The following is a 24,086-nucleotide window of genomic DNA, read 5'->3' on the forward strand; positions in this document are numbered from 1 at the left end:
CTCCCTTCTCTCATTACTCAAACTCTAACCTGACAATCACACCTAACTAGTTTTTCTTCTCAGGCTTTTTTCATTGCTTGGATAGAGTCCCTTGGCAGTTATTTCCTGCTTTTAAATTTTTTCCAGCCTATTATCTGATCAGTGTGCTTTTAGCTATGCCATTCAACTTGACAACCAGCATCAATCATCCTGGTTTCCCTCCTGCCCTCTCCATGCTTTCTGAACTTTTTTTTAGTTACTCTAAAACAACTTCCTTCTTACTTTTTATTATAACTATTGTTTCCTTCCTTTTTATACCCCAAAATTTTAAATTAGGGGTATTTTCTGATTATAAAGGTAATATGTTCTCATTTAGAAAATTCAAGCAACACTGAAAACCAGACTACATGTGAAAATCAACTGACCACAAATGTGCCAACCAGGGGGTGCACATCATTTTGGTTATTTGTCCCACAGCGGGGGAGGTCAACAGGTAGTCAGATGATCTGTTACCACCTGAGAAGAATATCTACCCAAGATGGACAGCAAAGATCCCAAAGCCTCCATTATTGTCGTTGCTTTCCCTGTATGTCTGTTCTTCTATTTACTATGCTCTTTTTAAATTACAGGCAACTTGACACTTTCATCACTGTCAGGCCTTTTTCAGACATTGTTGATACTTCAGTCTATTTTGAATGGCACTGAATGGTTCTCCCTTGGTTAGAAACCATCCAGAATATTTTTCAGTAGCCAGTCAGAAACTATAAACTGGCTCAACTGTCCAGAAAAGATCAGTAGGCTGGTAACGTACATTGAAAGTGACAATTCTGTTTTCAATCCTTTATTTCTCTTACAGGTAGCTGATTTCTTAAACAGGTTTAGAGAAAAAAAAAAACAATGGCATGAGAGATATGATAAGGGGAGGCGATGCTTTTTGAGAGAATTTTTTAAAAACCTAGAATTAAGTCACATAAAAAATAAATTACTAACACAAGAATCTATGGACAGCAATGCACACACAAATGAACAAAAGGAAATCTGAATAAAATGGGCAGCTTGTATCAGTGTCAATATCTTGGTTGTGATATTGTACTACAGTTTTGCATAATGTTACAGGGGAGGTGCTGGAGGACTTGGCAAAGAATAGAAGGGATCTCTGTATTATTTCTCACAACTACATATGAACCTACAGTTATCTCAATAAAAATGTCAATTAAAAATATGATTGATAGAATACAGACAAAATGTTTATATTACTGATATTATATAGTGATAGGGATAAAGAACACTTTTATTCTTGTTTTCCATAGTAAACATCCCTTTTAATGAAATATAGTATTGATAAGAAAAGTAAGAATTCTTAACAAGGGTTGAAAGGATATAATCCAAACTTTGGACCCTTTAAAAATCATTTTATAAAATCTCAAGGAATGTGAGTAAAGTGAATACACAAATTTTCAACAAATCATGGGATTCTAATGTAAGACAAATCCTTACTTTAAAAATTTTTTAAATTATTTTATAATCTGTATAAACAAAGGGGAAGTATTGTTTTCTACAAGTGAACATTAACTTCCAGGGGTCCATTTATCTGAGGAGTGCCGAACTCTGCAGACCAGTGCGCTGGCCACACATGCCTTCCCTGTGTTCGTGAAAATTGCTAAGCCCCTTCTACTAAAAGGCTCACCTGCTCCACCCTCTGGGCCTCACTTAAGCACTTAGTGACCCCTTGAAACCAGCTGAAAGCCCTTGTTCTATCACCTCCTGGCACCTTGTACTTGCACAGCACTTCCTCCACAATTAAAATCCACCATTTGTGCGACGGTTTCATGCTGTCTCCTTCCTATGACTATAAAAGAAACCATGGGTAGGCGTTCCTGATCACCCCCATCTTTGTCAGTGACCAGCACACTGCTAGCAACTGCAGTCTCCCGAAAAGTTGTAATGAATTACGTGCCAACATAATTTATAAGAATTTATAGGTGACCATTATTATGGTTTACAGGGAAAATTAGGGCTCTTCTGTTCAGGAATAATTGTTAGGGAGATTACTTTTAAGTGCTGATTCCTTCATACAGTTTATTTAATTTCACATTTCTGAAGGATTTACAGAGGTATCATATCTTAGATGGCAACTAAATTCTATAGTTAGCTATAGGCAAAAGTTGCCTGTAATTAAGATGAACTTGGGGAAAAAAATACCTTAAATTGCCAGCAATGAAGCCTTAGCTATTTCAAAGCCCAGGTCTTAACCTCTTTTGTTTCTCTTTCAACTATAGCCTCCTTTGCCCTACGCACAGTACAAAAGTGTGGTCTGATGGGACAATGTGTTATTTATAGGAATTTCTTCCCCCACCTCATGGGTGGAAGGGGAGGTGAGGGTGGGGCTACAGTATGTATAGTTTTACTAAGGAAGGTTACATTTAAGTGTATGTATGATCCAAGTCCACAAGGAGACACTAGGCCAGACATTATGGTACATTAGATGCTAAGAATGCTAAGATGTGAAAGACACAATCCCATATTCTTAGAAGGTTCACATTCTAGCTAAAAAGCAAATAATATATAAGCAAAAGAATAAAAATATTAATTCATATAAAATGTTACTAAGTGTTGAAAAGCATGCTGCCAAAGATGCTCTTTGGCATATCAGAGGCTGAGAATGTTCTTTCTAGTGGCTTTCTTTCTATAACCAAATCCTAATTTTACCCTAAGCAGATGGAATCCTCAGGTAGATTAGGGTAAAGTTAGTAGAGGCAAGAGAGAAAGCTTATTAGGACTATTTTCCATAGTACAAAAATCAAGGGAATTTAGTAGAAAAGTTAGCTCAGTGCAGGGTGTGGGAGGAACATGCTCCACTGAGGCAGGGACTGTGAGCTGAGGATGAATGGCAGATGGAAGAAACAGCACCAGTATGGACTGAGTTTGGAGCATATGGGGAAGGTCTGAGGTGTTGTGGGGAGGCTGGCCAGGAGTGGTAGGTGGACACCTTTACCTAGACCGTCTTCCAGCACCTGTGCTTAAGGTGAAGCCAAGGAATCTGGAGACTAGACTCAGCCAAATGGCAAACATCTGGAAGTTTTCAAGTAGGACAGTGACTTCACTTCCAATCCAACGGATGGAAATGGAGGAACCTGAAACAGCTGAAGGTGATCATAAAAGGCCAGAAATGGGGGCCTGAAATATGGCAAGGGAAGAGGGTAAGGGGTTCAGATGCACATTTCAAGAATGGAGGACTTGGCAATCAACTGGATGTAAAGGCAAACTAAAAGAACTGCAGATTACTTTAGGTTCTGAGTGTAACTAAGGATAGATGCACATATTAGCTTGTAAAGGTTAAGTGTCCACTTATTTTATAATTATTCAATGGATTTCTCAATACAGAAAAGTTTAAAAGTGGTTTAAAAAATCAAGTTTACAAAGCACTGTTCTTTATTACAAAATACATCCTCTAAACAAAAGCATGAGAAAGTCTACAGAAACCTATTTGTATAGAAAGAATGCATTAAAAAATACATAAAACCTTACAGGTAACCCATTTGTGATATATTTAAAAAGAACAGCATATTTGCACAGGTAAAAAAAGGTTTAAGTACTGGGGAAATTTTCTGGCAAAAATACACATTTTCAGAAGAACTGCCAGCAAATGAGAGAAAATCTAGTCTCATTTGTGTAAATTTGCTAAAAACAGAAACTGGTGTTTAATATGACACCTTTTATGGCTAGACCACCTCACCCCCAAAACCCTCTTCTGTGCTCATAATTATTAAGGGGGAAAAAAATGCCAGAAACTTCCATCACACCATGCCAGAATACACTTGTGGAACAATCTGTAGTTCTGGGGAGCAGCCATGTTTCACCTCCAGCCCTGCCTGACCATCTTCTCGGTTACAGTGATGCCAGACTGAATCTTTCAGAATTGGTACTTCACAACCGCCTTGCTGGGTAGGCATGGTACACACGGTGTCCCTTTATACTGAGAAGTAAAATAGCAGCCATGGAGTCAGGGACAAAAAGCGTATATGAACAGGCAGGGAACCTCCGGCTCTGCAGCTCTCCACAAGCCAATAAGCGTGCAAGCCACTGAAGGGAAGCACCCAGGTCTGCTATCTCCGTCAGCTAACAGTCCAACACCTTAGTGTTTTGGCAGTGTTTGGTTGAAGACAAAAAACGTAGCACAGATTGAGTATCTGTAGGTTCAGGGAGGGGGATGTGATGTTTATGGCAGATGACAGCCCCAAGCAAACCCTTTTCTCACGCTGCCAAGGCCAGGCCTTGCTGTGCCATTTAGATCCCTCCTAGGTCCCATCTGCTATGACTGCCCTATGCTGCCAGTCCTTGCCCTAAAAGACAGACGTTCTTTGCACCACGTGAAGCATGAATCAAACCATAAGAGACCACTGAGATGACCTACCCAGAGGTTCACCCAGTCTCCTAGCAGAAAACATCCTGAACTCCAAAATACTGCAGCGACCAGCTTTAGAGGGCTTAAGCAGGAAGTACTCTGTAGTTTCATGTACTGTCATGAAAAGGCCTTAAATAAGACATGAAAAGTAATCTTAAATAAGAACTACAACCAAAGGAGGCAACATGAGTTATAAAAGTTATTATTTCTGCATTGTGATATATAATACAGGAGAATGAGATTGAAATAAATGTACAGTTACTAAGTTTAGTCATCTGGGATTCTACAATTTCTCACAACAAAAATAACATGTGACAACTTTGCTACATTTAATTTAGAAAACCTTGCAAAAACTATATATTTATTTCAAAAACAGGAGACTCTGATAGGATATTCAGTTGCAAACCAGAGGCAAAGACCATGCTCAAAAGCAAATAAAATGGTAACTAAAGGAAAAAACAGGCCAATGCCCGGGGACCCCAAACAAAGGAGACAATGAAAAGCTTGCCAGGCCCAAGAAATACCTGTGACAGTAAACTGTCACTGTTCTCCAGCCTAATCATATTCCTCATGGCTCTAATCAACTGATGGCATCCTTGAATGCCGCCTGTCCTCAAAATCCACAGAAGTCCATACTTACTTGGAAGAGGAAAAAAACCACTTCCAGAGCCAGGGTTGCATGGGAAGGGGAAATATTAATACACACCCACACCCCCCACCACCTCTCCACATACACACACATACACATTACCTCACAGATGGAACCCAGAATGGTTTTTATTATAAAATCACTATTATGTGTAACATATATAATCATATGCAGTAATTCTATGGGGAAATTACATATTATATTAATAGGAATACTTTAGGTGACTGCAGATTGAACAGGTTCCGTGGGTGAGCTTGGGACTCAACCACCATTCATAACACTGATTCTATGGAACATGTTCAGAGTCCCAGACAACCAACTTTCAAACCTCTCAAGTAGACAGGCTTGTACATTAAGGACGGTCTGTACCTTCATGCTTGGTTACCATTCTGACATGATGCCAGTGAGAAAAGCCCATCTGAATGTGAACTGACCCAGGTAAGATTAAGGGGACACTATGGGCAGAAATAACCTTTGAGCCTCACAAGCCAGGTACTTCTCCCTGCAGAACCCTGGCCATGGCTTTTACGCAGAGCCTGTTGATTTAAAAAGGACTATGTAGGGATAATAAAAAACAAAACTCATGAACACAAAATTTTGCCACAAACTGCCCCCTGTACGATTTTACAAGCTATTATAGTGAATTTTCTGGCTGTTTATTAGCATCTCTCCCAACTTGCTTAAGCATGTGTTTGCTTCTATCATCCATTGTCTTCTACTAACATTGGTAGATTACAGATGTACCCTTAAATATAGAGAGAGAAAGCAAGCACAGACACATGAGATAGCAGAAGAAACAGTTTACTGCTAGTCTGCATTCAGTGGAACCTCACGAGGAACACAGGGCGAGAAGCCACAGAGCTTGGTTACCGTGTCTAGAGCCAACAGCATATGCCGTGTCCTTATAGGGCAGCAGCCTCGGGACCCAACATGTCGGTAATTGCTAGTGGGGGCTGTGGCGCCAAGGCGGAGAGGGGGTGAGGAAGGGAAGGGAGGAGGGACAGGGAACAACAAGACCAGGATATGATTGTGGGTTGGGACTCAGGAACACAGACTCTAAGACGGGGACCGAATAAGCATGTCAGAACCCAACAAACTGGAATACAACCACTGCTTCCCACACAATCTTCAACATATTTTAAGACTCCTGCCAACAACCCTGTCTGTAAAGCTATTTCTATTTTGTCCTAAACTGTTCTACCTCTGGCTTTCAACCTTGATAAAAGGCATTTTTATGTTGAAAAACATCTCAGTAAGTAACACTAGGATTCAGAACTCCTGCCCTGAGATGAACAGAAGGAAGGCAGGCAAGGGCCATAGCCTCACAGGAAACCTCTCTTACGTTTACGTTCAGTGACTCTGATGAAAGGCAATCTCAGGACTCCTGGAAAGTAGCGTATCTGGAGGGAAGGACATTGTGATCCCTGTTAGTCACAGGTCTGCTGTGTGACCACTTAATCACTTAATTTGAATACCAACCCTTACTCCAAGTCATTTGCCACAATGACTTGTGTTTAAAACAGGTAAAAAGAACACTCTGCAAACTGAAACTAAGTGTTTTTATCCTAAATTCGATTACATTCACATAAAAATTCCAGTTTAAAAGACAAATGTAAAAAAAAAAAAACCAAATAACAGTAAGAAGCCAATCAACTCTAAATATCCCTTCTTCACCAGACCAGACATGTCATTCCACTCCAAGCTATTAAAGCCAAGCTTGCCTAGGCAAGAACAAGGCTTTTACATTTATCTCTCTCCTCCTCTTCTCCATTCTAATAATACCACCTGTTTTGTAAGATCTGGAAGATGGGGGAAAAGTGGAGAGCCACAAATAATAGAACCTTCAGGGCTGAACCAAGAATAATATGTTAAGAAAAAAAAAAACACAATAATTTCATTTCAGATGTAAATGCCTCACCTGCCCAGAACTGTTTTTTAAATAAACTTTCAGGCAAGCTCAAAATCTCAGGAAATTCCAAACAATTCAAACTCTAAAGGCAAATTATTTAGGAAAAAGGATCTAACTTTAGAGACCCAAGCACGCTCCTCCCATTCCTGCCCAGTTCTTTACTTTTATGGAGGCGCACCAAACCCACCGCGAAATCATACGCTAACGAGACTCTGCTTCCTGCAAGTCGACAACCCTCTGGCTTTTAATCAAAGCCTCTGTTTCCTGTCAGCATTGGTCAGTCCTAGCCACCAAACCTATGAAGTCTGACCGAGGGAGACTCTCATGTCACTTACGTCTCTCACACTTGGCCAGCCCACTGGAACACAGGAGCTAATAAACCACAGGGAAACCATCCCCCAGAGTGGCAGGGTCCATGCATGGCACCGAAGCAGGACCAGCTGAGGAAGGCAAAGACGGATTACGGGTGAGACTTAGTTCCGTCAAGTATATATATATATATATATATGTACATATGTGTATCTATACATATTAAGTGGGGTCAGGCCCACTGAAGTCAAGTCCAACCACATGCAGGGCACTGAGAGGGGGACACCAAGAAGCACATACGGTCCTTACTCAGAAGGGGCTTCTAATCCCACTGATGGCAGGAGGTGGGGGTGCGGTATGGCATACCCAGAAAATTAATACAAAGGTAATAAAGAAAACAAAGTATGTGCTATAACTGTTGGTGGGTAATACATGGTTCACACAATATCATAAATTCAATGCCTCCCTATAACCAGTTTCCAATTCATAAACCACTTATTGGTTACTCTCTATATGCCAGGCGCTGTACTGGGTACTAAGAGATGCCAAAGAATGAAACAAAAGCAGTCCTGCCCCTTCTAAGACCTGACAGGTTACTTGGCAACAGGTAAGTAAATGGGCAATTCCAGAACAAATGGAGAAAATTACAGCACAAGCACAAACAGTGCTGTCAAAGAGGAAGCACAGACCAGGGGAAGATCCAGACGAGCACCTAACCTGGGCCTGGGGAAAGGGGGAAACAAGAGAGGATACATAAGATGCGACAGGGACCAAGAACAAGAAATGGTGGGGGGAATGCGCCAGACAGAGAAAACAGCATATGCAAAGGCTCTGCAAGCGACAGAGAACATTATCCTTTCAGGAGCCAAAAGGATTTTGAAAGCTGCAGCAGAGTGCAAGAACGTATACGTGCATGCTCTGAATTCAAAGGCCATTACTACTTCCTGAGTGAATAAATGAGAGAGCCGAGGAAGAAGAAAAAACCAGTTGGAAGAGGCAGCACGAGGAGACCCTTGAGGGACACCCCCAGCAGAGGAACAGAGCAGAAGCTCAAGAGTGAGAGTTGGGCTTGCGAGAGAATGGAGATACAAAAGACAAGAAAAGGAAAAAGAATTATGGACACTGGGTTTACAGAATATTCAAAAAGAAAAGAGGTCAACCATGTTAAATGGTGTTATGATAACGATGCAAGGAATCTGTGGGATTAGCAACAAAGAAGCTAATAGTGACCTTGTCAAGAATTATTTTAGTGGCTTGATAGGCAGAGCCTAACTTCCCTGGGTCAAGGAGTGACTGGGAAGTGAACAGTGGCCACAGTGACCTATGTATTTCAAACATTTCAACTAGAGAAGGAAACTACAGAGCAGCTGCTGGAGGGAGTTGCAACTGGAGAAAGCCTGAGAATGTTTTAATGGTTCAAGTAAGATGGTAATAGAGAGGAGGCTAAGGACACAGATCTCAAAGTCGCTAAACTCTTAGAGCAAGATGGCTTAGGCAGATGGGATGGGCAGGTGTGAAGACCAGAGATACAAGGGTCGCCTTAACAGGAACAAAGCCTCAGGTGGAGAGGATGGTAGGTAAACTTCAGGTCTGACAGCCAGGAGCTATGGAGGCCAGATGGAAAGTTAAAGACTGATTTCAAGTGTTCAATCTGCTTAACTGGGAGATGGGAGAGTCTCTCCAGCAGCACTTAGGGGCCAGGGCCCAAGGAGAGAAAGGCAGGCGGCTGGCCTGGTCCAGGGCTATAGTTGGTTGGATATGCTGATGCCAAGAAGATGGGCAAAGGGGCCAGGAGTCTGGATGGGCGGTATTCGAGTGACTAGCCGGCTGCATAAAGAGGGAAGTGAAGACTTGGGGTGGGGAAAGGAGCAGCTAGAAATTCAGATGAAGGAGAACACCAGAGTAGAACTGAGTGAGTATGGATGGTCTGAGTTTGATCATCTGTCAAAGGCAGAGAGGATCCCAAGGGCCAGGGCAGGCCTCAGGGAAGGAAAGGGCAGGAGAGGGACATGCAGTTTCCAGGGGATGAGGGAGGATGGTGGCTGGGCTGCCCAAATGAACAAAGACATGGCCTGGGAGTGACAGCAGCCTTGGAACAGAAGGCACGTGTGAGCCAGGCAAACCAGAGGGAGCAGGGTGGGGTACAGAGGGTCTCATTTAGAACACAACCAGCATGACACAGGCAAGTGAGCAAACAATTCCCCAATATGGCAACTTACTGACTAGGAAAGCTTGCAGGAATCTTATCCAGAGTTAAGTCTTACCCAGTTGGGAAAAATCTGTAGAGGAAGCCTTGTTATAATTTTCTTATTCACTCCTGTCTTAAAAACAGTTGCTCTCCCCTCGCAATATTTTGGTCATTTAATGGCTGTTTTAGTCATTCTGTGGAAAGGCTTGTGAACTACTGTTTTTTTACTCCAAACATCTACTATCTGCTAGGTATGTTCTACAGTATCCACTCAGGGACATGTAATGACTCCAAAATAAAACTAGGGGGAAAAAAATCAACAAATCACACTTAATCACCTCCCTCACCATTAAAAGAAAATTAATAAAAGTTTATCTTATTCCACTTTGTCATCCATTAGTAAGGAAAACATTCTTTTCAAATCTTTAAGTGACTAGTAGTCAAAAACTGTTTTTAAAAAATCAAATCCAGGACTGCTTCTATACATAATCATCACAGCAAAATTAAAGGAGAAAAAAGGAAGATGTTTTACAACTGTAATGGTTTGCAGATACCTAATTCTGACTATTTCTATATAGCAAAGAAAGAGTTTAGTAAATGTGAATGGGAAAGAGCAATTAGTAAATCATTCAGAATTACTCAAGATGATTTTCGTGTTTAAATTTAAGTAATCATAAAGTCTCAGAATTTGTAATCATATCCAAAATGCTAAAATGCCTAAAAATTAAAGCCTATCACTTAGCCATTTAAAAGTAGTATAATTATCAGTAAACTTATTTTATAAGGTACTTGACTTGAAAGAGTAACTCAAACAAGGCCATCTCAGTGCACTGAGAACTGCTAAGAAACAGACCACATAACGGGATAAGCCAGCCATTATCATTAAAAATATCCTTTAAAATTCATAACAAATAAATGAGACCTTTATTCTCAAAGTGTCAGCTGTAAATCAGGGGGCTATCCACATATTTTCAATTTATTCTTCATGAGTCCAGTTTACACTTTAAGAACCTTTTGAAAAATCTTTATTTTGCATATTAAAATATATTTCTGCTTTTTGTATAAAGTACCTGCATACATACTTGGATAAGAAATAAAACTCTTAACATAAAAGTTATCAATTCATTGCAATGAAAGCTGTCTAAGAGCAACACACTGTTTGGTGCTCTGGGGCACCAAACTGAGTCCTACACAAACCTTGTCCTCCTGGAGAAGACACCTACACAGATGACTTCATACAGGACGGCATGAGGTCACAGCCATGGGGTCTGGAGAACATATGGGGCTCACTCCTGCTTGACCTTGGAACTTCCACTTAGATACTATTTTTATAGGCTATCCTTACCTGACAGTTTATCCATCTAGTTTTCCTGTTCTTAATCCCAACTGGCTATCTCTTCCTGAGTAGTCCCAAAGCACCTGGGCCTGAGCCCGAGAGTTCTCATCACTCTGAACTGGGATTATTTCCATTCAGCCCCTTTGGGGGCTAGACTACTATTTACATTTCTTGAGGGCAAGGACCAAGTGTTTCTTGCTCACGACTTACTCTCACTGCTTAGCACAACCTGGCACCTAGTCGTTGCACATGCATTTGCTGGATGACAGAATGAATGGACTCTGCCTGCAAGGACCCTTCAATCTAGAAGAGGAAATGAAGTGTGCATGAAAAGCTTCATGGAGAAACTGGTCTTCAGTTACTGATTTTAATGTCATATACGGTTGACTCCTGAACAATAAAGTGGGTGAAGGCACCAACCTCTGCAGTCAAAAATTTGCATATAACTCTGACTCCCTCAAAACTTAACTAATCATCTATTGTTGATTTTATGGTAGTAAATGATAAAATAGACTAATATCTACATGTATTTTATGCATTCATGCCATACCGTTTTCATAATTTTTTGATCTTTCTAGGCTAGGCAGTTCATCTGTTTTTTCAAATTGTCACAAATCTCAAAAAAAAATCTTCCACTATATTTATTGAAAAAAATTTGTGTGTAAGTGGATTGTGTTCAAATGTATGCTGCTCAAGGGTCAACTGTATACAAAAAGTATAAAATGGCTAATGCCATCACGCCACATGATTCAGGAGTGCTAGAACACTGAGCTGGTTTTGTTCTTTTGGGATTCAGCTCTGGGGGGAAAAGGTACAAGCTTACAACAAAGACCTGGATTATTTAAAAATGGTAAGGAATCTCACTAATTGATTGTTCTAATTTGTTATATATAACCTACCTCTCTGGAATAAGAGACTTTCAAGAAGGACCAAAGAAAAAGCATGTCCTACAATGTAGTATACAGTGCCACTGCAAATAAGGATAGAGACCTTTAACAACATTCTTTGTAACCTATATATTTATTTTATTTTTATCACGTCAACCATTTGTTTCATCCCGATAGGATGAGGTAGAGAACCCATCTACTCATGAGTTCAGACTCATGACAACAGTATCATTCCTAGCCAAGTCACAAAGCGAGTCACTAACAGCACCACTGAGATCTCCCACTGCAAGCATTTCTGAGCAAGTCATGCTTTTTATCAAGTCCCAAAGGGACCACCCAATTTAATTTTCAAGTTGGTCATCAAAAAAACTTCGTGGAAATAACTGAACATGGGACAGAAATACAGTCACACTCAGTTGCCTGAGGTGGAAAAAAATGGTGAGACCTTCCAACTTCCTCTAAACAGCAGAAGGGGGTTAAGGATGAAGGGGCAGAGGGACAGGCAAGGACAGGAAGGAAAGCAGCACCGGGCTCATAATTTTATCCTAGATTTTAATGTCACGGGCACTCCACTCAGGCATTGCCCATAAGCCACCAAACCTTCACCTCTGGCTTGTCTTCCCTTACTTTAATTTTATCTAATGATAAAGTATACCAACTATTACTAAGCTAAACATCTTCTTAAAATCATCTTAATTCTAATATCATTACGAAACTCCAAGAAAAAAGCCAGCCTGGAGCAGACGTTGCAAATTCAGTGCACCCAAGGCCTGGGCAGCACATGTCATCGAGGACAGTGTGACCTGCTGTGCAGCTGTGGTAAACGGAACACAGACATCCGTCCAGCAGGAGCAGCACCCGTCAGCTTAGCAGACGGCCGCCAAGGTAAGGTGGTGTCCAGGTTTTCCAAGAGAAGGCTCAAAACCCAGATCTGTATGTGATTCCTCCTGATACATAAATGACAAAAACATAAGCTCCCCTTTTTAAAAATACTGCGAGGACCAAGCAAAATATGACTGTGGGTGGCTAATTTGTGACATCTAAGTAAGAGGTCAGAACACTGGGTAAAGATCAAAATCTGCAAACTATCCTCCTATGTCCTAGTAAAACAGGAGGCTTAGCACAATACCTTTCTCCTTGCAATTGTGTTCGGTGTGAGCATGGCCACAATGCTGCTGTTAAGCTGGACTTGGGACACGGGAGACCTCAGGCAGAGAAGAACATCAAGTTTCTGACACCCAACTGTCCTCCTAAAACATTTCCTACTATTAAAGACTTATATGGTGTATAAGTGGTACTGCATGCAAAAGCACTTTGCATAGTGCCTGGGGCACAGAACATAATTCAATAAATGTTAGCTCTTACTGGGTTTTATTATGAATAAGGGTAGATCATGGATCAAACTGCACTTCTCCCCTGAATGGCAGATTTTAGTTCAATTACAAAACCTAATAATCTTCTTTAAACTTGAGAAGAATTTCAAAGGAAACTACATTTTCAATGTAGCATTAAATAATTTTATAAAATAATCTGATTTATGCCCTCACAGGGAATTTTATTATTTTTAAGGACATAATAATGGGTTAAATTTTGAATTAATATGAAAACTTAAAGATCTGTCTCACTTTTAGATAAGGGGGGTCATGGAACATGTCAGGCTGACAAATTTAGCATGAGTAGGACACAAACTTGCAATTTTTCCAAAAAAGTTGCCCCACTCTCCTGACTCGAGTGACCACGTAGTTGTAAAATGTCAGACTCAAGTCATGTAAGGCTATCTGCTCTAATCACCACAATTTACAATTCCTGCATGTCACTCCTTCAAGATCCTTCAAGATACCACAACAGTCAAAAGCAGACTCAGACCCCAAATCCAGCCCTTTTTCCATTACCGCACAAGTCCCTAGTGGGGATGGACGCTCAGGGTAGTTGGTGAACAGTAGGTAGCAGGTCAGCTTGGGACTAAAGCTTTGAAACGAAACTGTTCCCTATGAAACTAACCAGTACTGGAGAGACACAAAGCCTAGCCCTTAGAAGCACAACTTTGCTCCATCAACTAAAGGGACAGGGTGGGGAAGGTTTTATGCACAGCCAATAAAAGTCTCCCTTTAATACACAGCTCAAGGTCAGTCACACTCTTTTATAAATCCTCTAATAGCAACTCTGACCACTGGCCACTGGATTGGAACAAGAGTTCCAAGCCTCTATGAAAGAATCTAATTTACCTGCTGGAAAAGTAGAGATGTCACTAAGCAAAGGCATTAATGATTTTAAAAGAACATTACTATGCTTCAAACTGCCAAAGTACTGAGAAAGTTTTTTTGAAAGGCAGCCAAGAGTAGAATATAGACTGTGTCCTACATTCAAAATTTGTCTTTCTAGAAAGCATGTTTTAATGTCAAGGGATATAAAGCAAGCTGTGAACAGCAGACTAAAATTAGCTCAAACCACAAATAACATACTTATCACTTCCTTATGATCAGCCTACAAAAATCAAGCATTAAAGGCATTTATAAAACTAAAGGTGTGATGCCAACTTAATCCTTTAACTGTATCCTTTCCTCCTTCTAAAATGGACATGGCATATAAACATCACCAAAGAATGACATTTTATCAATTTGAACGCAGGTACAAAGGAAACCATTGGAGCTAAGTTTTGCTCGGTAAGTAAAACAGCCTGAACCGTGTAGTTCTTAAGTGGTTAGAATGGTAACCACCTCCTCAAACTGAAGATAGGAAATTTTAGACGATGAACCACACCCAGCTCCAGCTGCGTTTCACGCTGAGCTGAGCTGAGCGCTAGGGACATACCAGACTCCTACTTCAAACCAAAGCTTGCCTCCATCTCCTAAGCCATTTATTTCCTACTTTCAAAAGCAACATCTTCCAAGAAACAAAGTCCCTTGGGAAACACAGAAGTTTGTTGTCATTAAGTAGTGGGGCAAATTGCAAAAGAAAGCTTAGTCAACAAATATGCATCCTTTAAAAAAAGGTACTAGGCTGGCTGAACTTAGCTACTCTTACAGCGATTCTCTGTGCACAGTGATAATGTTTGCATATGTTTTCTGGGGAAAATTCAAGCTTACAAAAGATGGAAACAAGGAGTTAAGTAAAGATTAAGTATAGAACCACCAATGACCACTTTGCATTCTTCAACACTGTGACTCAAACTCTTAAAAGCGTTATTAGCAGGTTAGAAAAAATAAGGGGAAGTAGCAGAACACACGAAATAATACATTGCTAGTGACATGAGTGATTCTATTATATATTAAGAAAAATTGTTAGTAGGACATGAAGGAATATTTAAGTATACTCAGAAATGGTGCCATGATAGTTACATAAAGGACCCATTAAAACCCAGCATCACTGGGATGTGGATTCTCAAGGAAAATTCAAGAGAGATATAGACCAGCTGAACCCTAAGTGTGGGGCTAGATATACTGGGGTGTATGGGGGACCGCTCCAGAAATGTCACTCTGATGTGGCTTAATGCAACTTCCTGCTTCACTCCTTCACCCCACCTCCAAGGATGATCCGAAAGACCCTGGCAACAGGGCGGTGGTATCCAGGTAGTGGAGGAACAATAATGAATATGCTCTTAATGCTGTTAAATACAGTTCAAATCAGAGCAAAAATCAAGCAAAACAATGACAACAACAACAAAAACAAAAACAGAATATCCTTCCCCACAAAAGACCACGGAACATCTTCTTAGAAGCCCCTTCGCTCTGTGTAAGTGAGCCACACCAATATTTGTGACCCACTGCAGGCATATTTTCCCTTCATGTCTGCAGAAGCAAACCAAGCCCATTTGAACAGTGAAGCAGTACAAAATCTCAGAGATAAATATAACAGTGACAAATGTTTAACCATCTAGAGAATTTAAAGCTAATTTGCCATATTATGCTAAATGCAGCTTGTCTGTTTGTTCTCCTGAATGAAGTTATATTCAGAAGTGACTTCATCTGCAGACATTTTTAAGTAATCCTCCATTCTTAAGAGAACTCCAATTATTTGGAGTAATTACTTGATGTTAACTTTCCTGTAAGCGATTCACAACAGTGCTTAATTCTGTGAGTGATCAGTACTCACCAGAATAAAAACCGGCTAAGTTGTTTGCTGGAACTTAGTGTGGCAATTTTTAAATGAGACTCTTTAAAAGAAAGAGATTCACCAATAAAAGATCCATCAAGTAAGGAAGAAAAAAGTCAGGGGGAAAAATGTTTCATAACACAGTAATGGAGATAAGGAGGAATTTTCCTTCTGTAATCCACTAATATATTTTTTTAAAAACACAATTTCGGAAACTTAGTTTAGCTATGCTCATCTCATCTTTGCAAGTGGTGTCGCTCACCCACAAAAACCACAAACACAGCTGAGGCTTTTCCTTCTTCACCTGTGAAAGAAAACATGTCTCTCTCAGTCTTTGGGAAGAAACCTCTGCAATAGAAGAGAAGGAACCCAGGACATAAGTCCATGTGAGGTTTATTCCAATGTGTGGTAAACTCTCAATGAAGATTTAGATTTCCTGGCCCAGTAACAGATGAGGAGTAGAAGGAAATGTGCATATTTTCCAAAGAAAGTACAAACCTTAAGTGTCACTTTGCTAATGACCCATGTTTGTCAGTCTATATTGTTGAACTAACTTCTTGATGCACCAACTCTTATTAGCAAGGGGTACCTGTAGTATTTTACTCCCGTGGCAGATCATTAGCATTCAGAACTGCAAACTGAATCATGTCACAATAAAAAAAAAAAAACTGAAAATCATTTATCAATCAAGCATCATGATTTTGCCTGCAGTGTGACCTGCACCATGTCCCAAAGGCCAAGTGTTTGTTGGGGGCTGGGGGCAAACTTTACTTGGGCTATTTTGGGGGAAAAAAATCTTCCACATCAAGTGGTCTTGTCTCCAGTTTTCAGACATCCAAAATTTACAGTCAGTAAGAAAGTCATGACTATGTCCAGCTGCCTTGAAAAAGGAGAGGGCAGCTCTAGTAAACTATGAAGCCCACTGCTACAAAGTAAAGCATTATTTCTAAAGTGCTGGAGACTTAGGTACTTTCTTCTCAAACACAGCAGATGTGTAAACTATCATTCTATTCAAATGAAGTTTAGACCAGATGTAGGTTTCTTACTAAAATTACAACATAAAGGGCAGCTAGTCTTCGTGTACCTAACTGGGGTTGAATCTTTCGTAAATTCTGAAGAATCAGTTCCTCTATCTTTTACAGGAAAAACCACCCAATTGCTACTTAGCAAAAAGCTGCAAGGAGGACTCGTATGTCAGAACCACTCATTTTCCCGCATTATTACACCAAGGAACCCTACTTATTAAAAATGTTTAGTACCTCTGGGGAAAAAAGACTCGATTCGTTTGGATCTTTAACTATACTCACAAAACTCCTATAAATTTTTGAGACTAACTGTACTCACTGACAGTCACATACCTTACAAAATTAAGTAACCACTGCAGTGTTTACAAGGATTACTTCAGGAACATTAAACTCTCTTTGAGTACATTAAAGACTTTAATTACTTGACATGAACTTGGTGATCAGCTAATTACTAATCAGGATCATTTTTACGAAGGAAGGGACTGAAGGCCAAAGGAAGAAAGGGACCCATTCAGCATCAAGAGCTGAGACTAGAGAAAAAGCAAAAGATTAAACTACTCTCTTGGTCCACAGGGTGGTCTGATCAAAAGCTAAAAATGTTTGCCTTAACCATTTATACTTTGAAAAAAAACACAGACTTTGTACAGGTCATTACTTTATGGAGAATCATATTTTATATTCTATAATTTAAAAATATTTTACAAACCAACTCACTACATGCAAAGCCCTTCTAGAAGACGTGTGAGAACAAGTTAAGCGTGATGAGGACAGAGAAAGTAAATAATTCTTAGAGACAGATATATCATCTCCAAGTTTCCTATTCAGTCCACCTCTGGCCAAGTACTAATTTGTTGTTAAAGTTCCTTTGAACAAATTGGTGGTATCGACTTCTACTAGTCAAGAATTTAAGCCTTTCTCCCCACTCCCACCCAGCCACAGTAAGCAATATTAAACTGCTTCATCAGCCATGGCTCCAGATGTGGTGGTCTTCTCCGAGGGTGACGCTCCAAGGGTGCTACTAACGCAGGCTAATCTATCTGTTTCTATCATTCCTTCCATCTAGAATGCGAGTTGGAAACCATGTCTTGTCTGTTTATTGTCAGGACCAACACACATTTCTTAAGCATTTCGTGCCAGGTGCAGAGGATACCAAGATGAATGAAAAAGATGGAAGAGCTGATCTCAACAGCCTGGACTCCCAAGGAGATAGACCCATCTACAAAGAAACAGCTCTCATAAGAAGAGCAGGGTTTTAGAAAAGATAAATGAAGTTGTATGGAAACACACTAGTGAGACAGCAAAAATCTAGTGCAAGGAGGCACACATTTGAGCTGGGAGGTGCAAGCCAAAATAAGTGGGAAAGGCAGCTTGGACAAAGTATTCAGCCAATTATAGGGGAATGAAAGATAAGAATGAGTTTGGAGAACACTGCATCCTCTGGTGTAGCTAGAGTAGAAAGTACATGGGAGGGGATAGTTGGAACCTGGGTTGCCATGCTAAATGGCCGGAACCTGGCTGCCATGTTTAGGAGTTTGAACCATACAAGTATTATGAAAGCACTAGAAGTAAACAGCGGAATGACGGGCTCAGGTTTGTTTTTTACAAATCATTCACATTACATACAATTACTCTAGTGATAATATGAAGAATAAACTTGAAGGAGGGCGGCAGAGAGGAGGGGGAAGATGTGGAAAGATTGCATTTGAGGAACCATATTTATACATTACTGGTTTCACTCATTTCTGCAGTGTGAAGAATGACAGCAGGATTACAGAGGCAAAATTTGAGTACCTAGACCACTGGGATGGCATCAAGAATGCCACTGTGACCAACTGATGAAATGTGGTAGAGGGAATCAAGAACTACTCTGAAAGAAGACAAGTAGTGACTCTGTGGCATCTTACTACTCTGAAGGACAGTGACTGCAATGGAGTATTGGGGTGGGGGGACTCAATAATAAGGGTGAATGTAGTAACCACATTGTTTTTCTTGTGAAACCTTCATAGCAGTGTATATCAATTTTTTTTACCTTAATAAAAAAAAATAGAACTATTCTGAAGTCCCAGCACTCCTGGATTTTCAAGCATGCACAGACTGGTATCAAATGACATTGTCTTGGAAACAATGATACAGCTAGACTTCCCATTTTCCTGAACATGGGCAGTATAAAGAAACATGCCAGCCTATTTGTCAGTATTAGCTGCTTACCGGGAATGAGTTAACATAATCACTGAAGGGAGGAATGCCAGCTTGTGCACAATATATATGGGCTCAGTTAGGCTTATGGAAAAGTACATGCAATTGAAAGCACAGCAGAGGACAAAAACTGCAAAAAAGGATTCTGCAATCTAAATGATCAGAAAACGGGTAATTTCAAAAAAGAAAGAAAAACAAAAAGGAAAAAGGGAAAGGAAAAGAAAAGGCACATTTATTTCAGCAGTTCATAATCTGAAAAACACTGATGGGAAATTTTAAAATTTATTTCTACCATGAAAATGAGTATCTCTCCAATTCATTATTCAGTATTAGGTATTTTTATAGTTTAGGGGAACTATTCATGCTAAAATGCAAAATGCAGTGGGGAGGCCATGAAGCCCAATGGTAGATAACTGACAACTGAAAATCATTTACATTATCATTATCCCCCAGCTGCTGCCTTTTCAGAACCATCTGACAGGGTTTAGGTACTTCCAAAAGTGCCAACATATTCCTATTAATACGTCAGTGATGTCAAGCAAGTAAGGGTAGCAAAAAGTTCTTCCCTCCACTATTTCTACTTATGCTCCCAGTTAATTTACTATGAGTTCAGACAATTACAAAGGGCTTTACACCATTTCCAAAGTAGTGATCAGGCACCTAAATTTAGTTCACTGAAAAGCAGGACTAAACAAGAACATTTAGATCTACTGGGTCACTCAAGATGACTAGAACTTCACAATCTCTCCATGTCATTTCCCGTTTGTCTTTTTTTTAAGTGAAGTGAGTCACAGTGTATAGATCTTTCTCCTCTGCACAAAATACAGTTTTTCTCTGAAGAGAAGAGAAAAGTAAACATTACTGGGAAGTTTTAATAGTCATCTTGGACTATACCACCATAAGCTGTATACAGCAGTAAGGAATTTTAGTGAACTATTGTTGTAACAGGGTTTTAACCTTGTCAGGCATTAGATCATATTTCATAATGAAAGCAGCTATAAAAAAACAAATGTCAATTGGAAGAGTGGTCCATTTTAAAAAGCTAGCCTCTAACATGAAATAAATCTTGCCTTCAAGCCACGAACTATTGCTGCAATCTCCTTTATCTGAAACAATCAAATCATTCACACTGAAAAGTAGTGAACAGAGTCAGAAAATCAAAGAATTAGGATGTGGGGAATAGCAAAACATCTGACCCAAACCTTAAGCTACAAACGGAGGGTAGCTTACCAGCTATTTTCATTCATTCAAGCCCTCTCTTCTTTCATTCTAGCTCAGAAAACCAATCCCTTTTCCCTGTGTCTCTCTCCTCTTTTGGACAAAATCAACTTCACTCCAGGCTCGCTAAGTATTGCTTCCACTTTTCAAACCAGATGTACAGTCCTTTAATGACAGAAAACAATTTTTAAGCAATCTACATATGCTATCAAGGCTGACTTTTTAGAAACTTAAATGCTTATTAGTATCTATGCTGCTTATTAGCATTAACAATTAAAAACAGTTATGCTAATTTTACCAAACTGAGCTTCCCTAGAATCTCTGCCTGAAATATTTGTTTTCTAAGGTGCCACATGCCTCAGCATTCAGAGGTCTATTTCACCCTTTGTTCTTTTCCCAATCGTTTCCAAGCTTTTCCATCTTTTTGTTCTAGTAAGAAGCTAGTATAATGAGAAATAACTACACTGCCTGGTTTATACAATTTTAAACAAAAAATTAAATTGTTTTTCCAATCACAATAGGCTAAGCAAGCTTAAAATGACTTTGTATAAGACTGTCTCCATTGTGAAACGTTGTGAAATACTAAATTTTAACTTTCATTTCCTACCAACCATAAACACATTTCTTTGAATTCTTGAAAGCTAATGGTTTTGGTCAATTGACACATACTTTAGAATATCTGCCACGTTAGACTCAAGGTCATTTGAATTCTACATTTTTAAACATGCCACAGCTGCCAACAAAGAGCTACTTTTAAATTCAAAAGAGAAAAGAGCCCTCGATTTCAATTTGAGAAAATAAAAATATCTGTATGGTATAGGTGAGAAAGCCTGCTAGTGGACACTTCTCTAAGATGAAAAGAAACCACCTCCAGGAAAGTGGCAGTCCTTCAGAAGCTGCAAAAATCTCAGCACACAGCCATCTGGACTGACTCCTGGGGTTCAAATCGGTAAACAAGTGTATGAACAATAAGGGAAATTAACTGAAGACCAACATGCTCCATGCTTGTGAGAGGCTTAACAGTTCTAACAATGCTCCGGTGACAGGTCTCCCACTCTGCTCTAAAACAGTAAGAAATCAAATTCAACTAAGAACTTCACATAATGCGTTTGTTTTTGCCAACTCAGTTTCAGTAGGAAAGATCTTCCCCAATGCCTCCTGGAGGTCACCTCCACTTGCGGTGGTATATCATCATCAACTCCAACACTTCAGATTAGCAATATTTTCATTTAAAGCCACTTTACACTCCACTGCATTAAATTTGATGCATAAAATTAGTCTATACATTCTTAAAGGCACTAGTGGAATTCACTAATTAACTTACATCAACATGGGACACAAATTTTCATGTACTGCTCAATCATACTTATACAAATTATAGTGTTTATAAATATCAGTCTATGAGCAGTTGAAATACATGCTAGTCCAAGGAAACAGAATCCTGTCAAATAACCTGGATACAAACCCACATGAAACTAAGCCTGCCAAAAAAAGGCTTTTGTTAGTCAAGCATACCAAAGAACTACTTAAAGCTTTTTTTCCTTTTTTAAGTGCAGCCCAAAATAGATTTTAATACTGCCAGCTGATGGATCTCACAATTTGCCTTTAGAGCCTATAAGCTGAAATAGCGAATAAACTGCCTTCTTTTACACAAGCAACAAAATCTCTGTATTCTGTACACTGCTTATTTTAAATATGGAGTGTGGTTTTGGTTACTCCTCAAAACCCCCACAATGACAGTTAATGTCGGGAGCACGCACTTTCTTTACAGGATTCAGCTGCTTGTGAAAGCAGACCTCTTTATGTTCTTAACCTGATGCTGTAGGGATATGTGAGAAACTCTACCTTCTTTTTATTTTGTGAAACACCGTAACTCTCAAGGACAAGAGGACTGGGAAGACACCATCATCTCAGCCGTGACCAAAGGATGAGACGCTCATTGGGGAAAGACGCTATTTTAGAGAGGGTAAAAACATTAACCCTCCCTATTCCCGGCCTGAAAGGTTATTATTTTGGCTCCAGTGGAGTGGGTACTGCAGGCCTTCTGGCTGGAAAGCGCTTTAGCCTAATATACCCAGGGCTTACAGCAGCTCCTCGTTCAGCTCACAGTGAAAATGTCTTTTCCTCTGACAGATCCCTGACCTCCTCCCCGAGGCAGCCCACCTTCCATGCAGAAGCAGCACTGCACTTCCACTCTCTAACCCCGTCATGTTTTGTTTTCATCACAGCACTTGTCACCATCTGGAATTACTTGCTTTTACGTGTCTGACCACCCTATTCGACTCTAAGCTCCACGAGAGCTACTCTTGTCTGTCCTGTTCAGCAAACGTTACCTCCAGCTCCTGACTGTGCCTAGCACGGAACAAGTACCCCAACTCATATCCATTAAATGAATGAACAGAAAATGGGAAAGCGACTGTCATCCTTGGGTCTCGACGCACACCGAGACTAGGAGAAAGGAAATGTGAAGGAGGGAGAGGGGAGTAACCTTTACCCCCAGGGAGACAAAGGAAAAGGGTCTGAGGTGGTCCAGTCTAGAATAAGAAGTAGTGGGGGTGTTCTATCAACCCCAGGGGACAAAGAGAGGATAGGCAGGGGGCGGGGGCGGGGCGCGTGGCGTTCGCGCTGAGAGAACAGACAGGAGGCCTCCAGGCTTGGGAGGTCACCGGACGGGAGGATATGAGGTCGGTGGGGGGTCAAAGGGGGCTGCGAGGCCCGGGAGAAACGCAGGCCCACCGGGGGACAAAGAGATAGGGGGCCGGCCCCTGCCGCCAACGGATCGAATCTTCAAGCCGCAGGGCCGAGGAGGAGGGAGGGACCCCTAGGGAAAATGGGACCGGGGGGTCCGAGGGGAAAATTCTCGCGGCCTAAGCGAAGGGCCTGCCGTGCTCAGAAGAGCTCCCGCACCTGGTAAATGGCCGCCCAGCTCCCAGCCTTGTCGATCTGCTCGAACTCCTTTTCCATCTCCATGACGGGCCAGGGCGGCTGCTGCGCCTCCTCTTCGCCCCACTGTGCAGTCCGCCGCTCTGGGCCGCCTCGCGCTCACAGCCAGGAGTCCCGCTGCAAGCCTCTGCTCCCGCCGCTACCGCCGCCCTAGCCGTCGCCGCTGCTTCTTCATGTCAACCCGGCAGCCGGAAGTACGCACCGCGCTGCCATGGGCTCCGCCTCTCGAGCGGAAGAACCAATCAGAGCTCGAGAATGTCGGCAAGCACTTCCGCGAGGCGGAGCCAGGGGGGAAAGGAACGCGGGGAAGTGGCCGCAGCCCCGCGAGACGCCTGCGGCGTGCGCTCCCTCCTCCACGGGGCTCCGGGCTTGGGCGTGGCGCGCGACCGTTGCCTAGGCGACCCCTGGAGCCCCTCCCACGGCCCATGGGTTTGCCAGGCCCTGGCAGATCTTGAGTTCAAGTCTCCACGCGACCGTTGAATCACATTGACCGTCGAGTAGTCATTCATCTTTCCTGCTGCACTAGGGCCCTGGCCTAAGAGCTCCAAGTTGAAGTATGGGCTGAGGGGCTGCGTGCTCCACTTCCTGCCTCCTGCCTCTGACCAGATGTCCGCCGTTTTTACATGAAACTCAGAGTTTTATGATTCACGAGGCTACTGGGGAAGGCCCACTGCACTCTGAGGGTACTGCCCTTGTCTGAAACTCAAGATTTCCGTTTGGGGTCTCCTATCCTGGGCGCTGCAGGAATGAATAGATTGGGATCTTGGACTGATTTTCAGTATTTCCCAAAGTAGCAAGGAAATCCTGCTCAGACTGGAATCACTGGAGTATAAATTTCATGGTACCTGAGTGTGTTGAATAATGCAAATTTTTGGGTGGACCTCCAAAAGACTGAGATACCAGGAATCTGTGTTTTTCACCAGCAACTTCACCCCAGCTAATTCTTTTCC

The 24,086-nt window shown here is 41.2% G+C and overlaps 1 protein-coding gene across 2 annotated transcripts in view; it reads right to left on the reverse strand.

The window, feature by feature from the left end:
* Positions 1-23,341, reverse strand: part of PTPN1 (protein tyrosine phosphatase non-receptor type 1) — a 63,435-nt gene extending 40,094 nt beyond the window's left edge. The window contains exon 1 of one of the 2 annotated variants that reach the window (XM_073236458.1): positions 23,101-23,341. In XM_073236458.1, the coding sequence (XP_073092559.1) occupies positions 23,101-23,163 (63 nt within the window). In that variant the 5' untranslated portion in view covers positions 23,164-23,341. The remainder of the gene's footprint in view (positions 1-23,100) is intronic. The other variant, XM_073236459.1, reaches the window with a different exon arrangement.
* Positions 23,342-24,086: the final 745 nt, after the last annotated feature.

Source organism: Manis javanica, chromosome 5, assembly GCF_040802235.1.
Source record: "Manis javanica isolate MJ-LG chromosome 5, MJ_LKY, whole genome shotgun sequence".
Classification (NCBI taxonomy): Eukaryota; Metazoa; Chordata; class Mammalia; order Pholidota; family Manidae; genus Manis; species Manis javanica.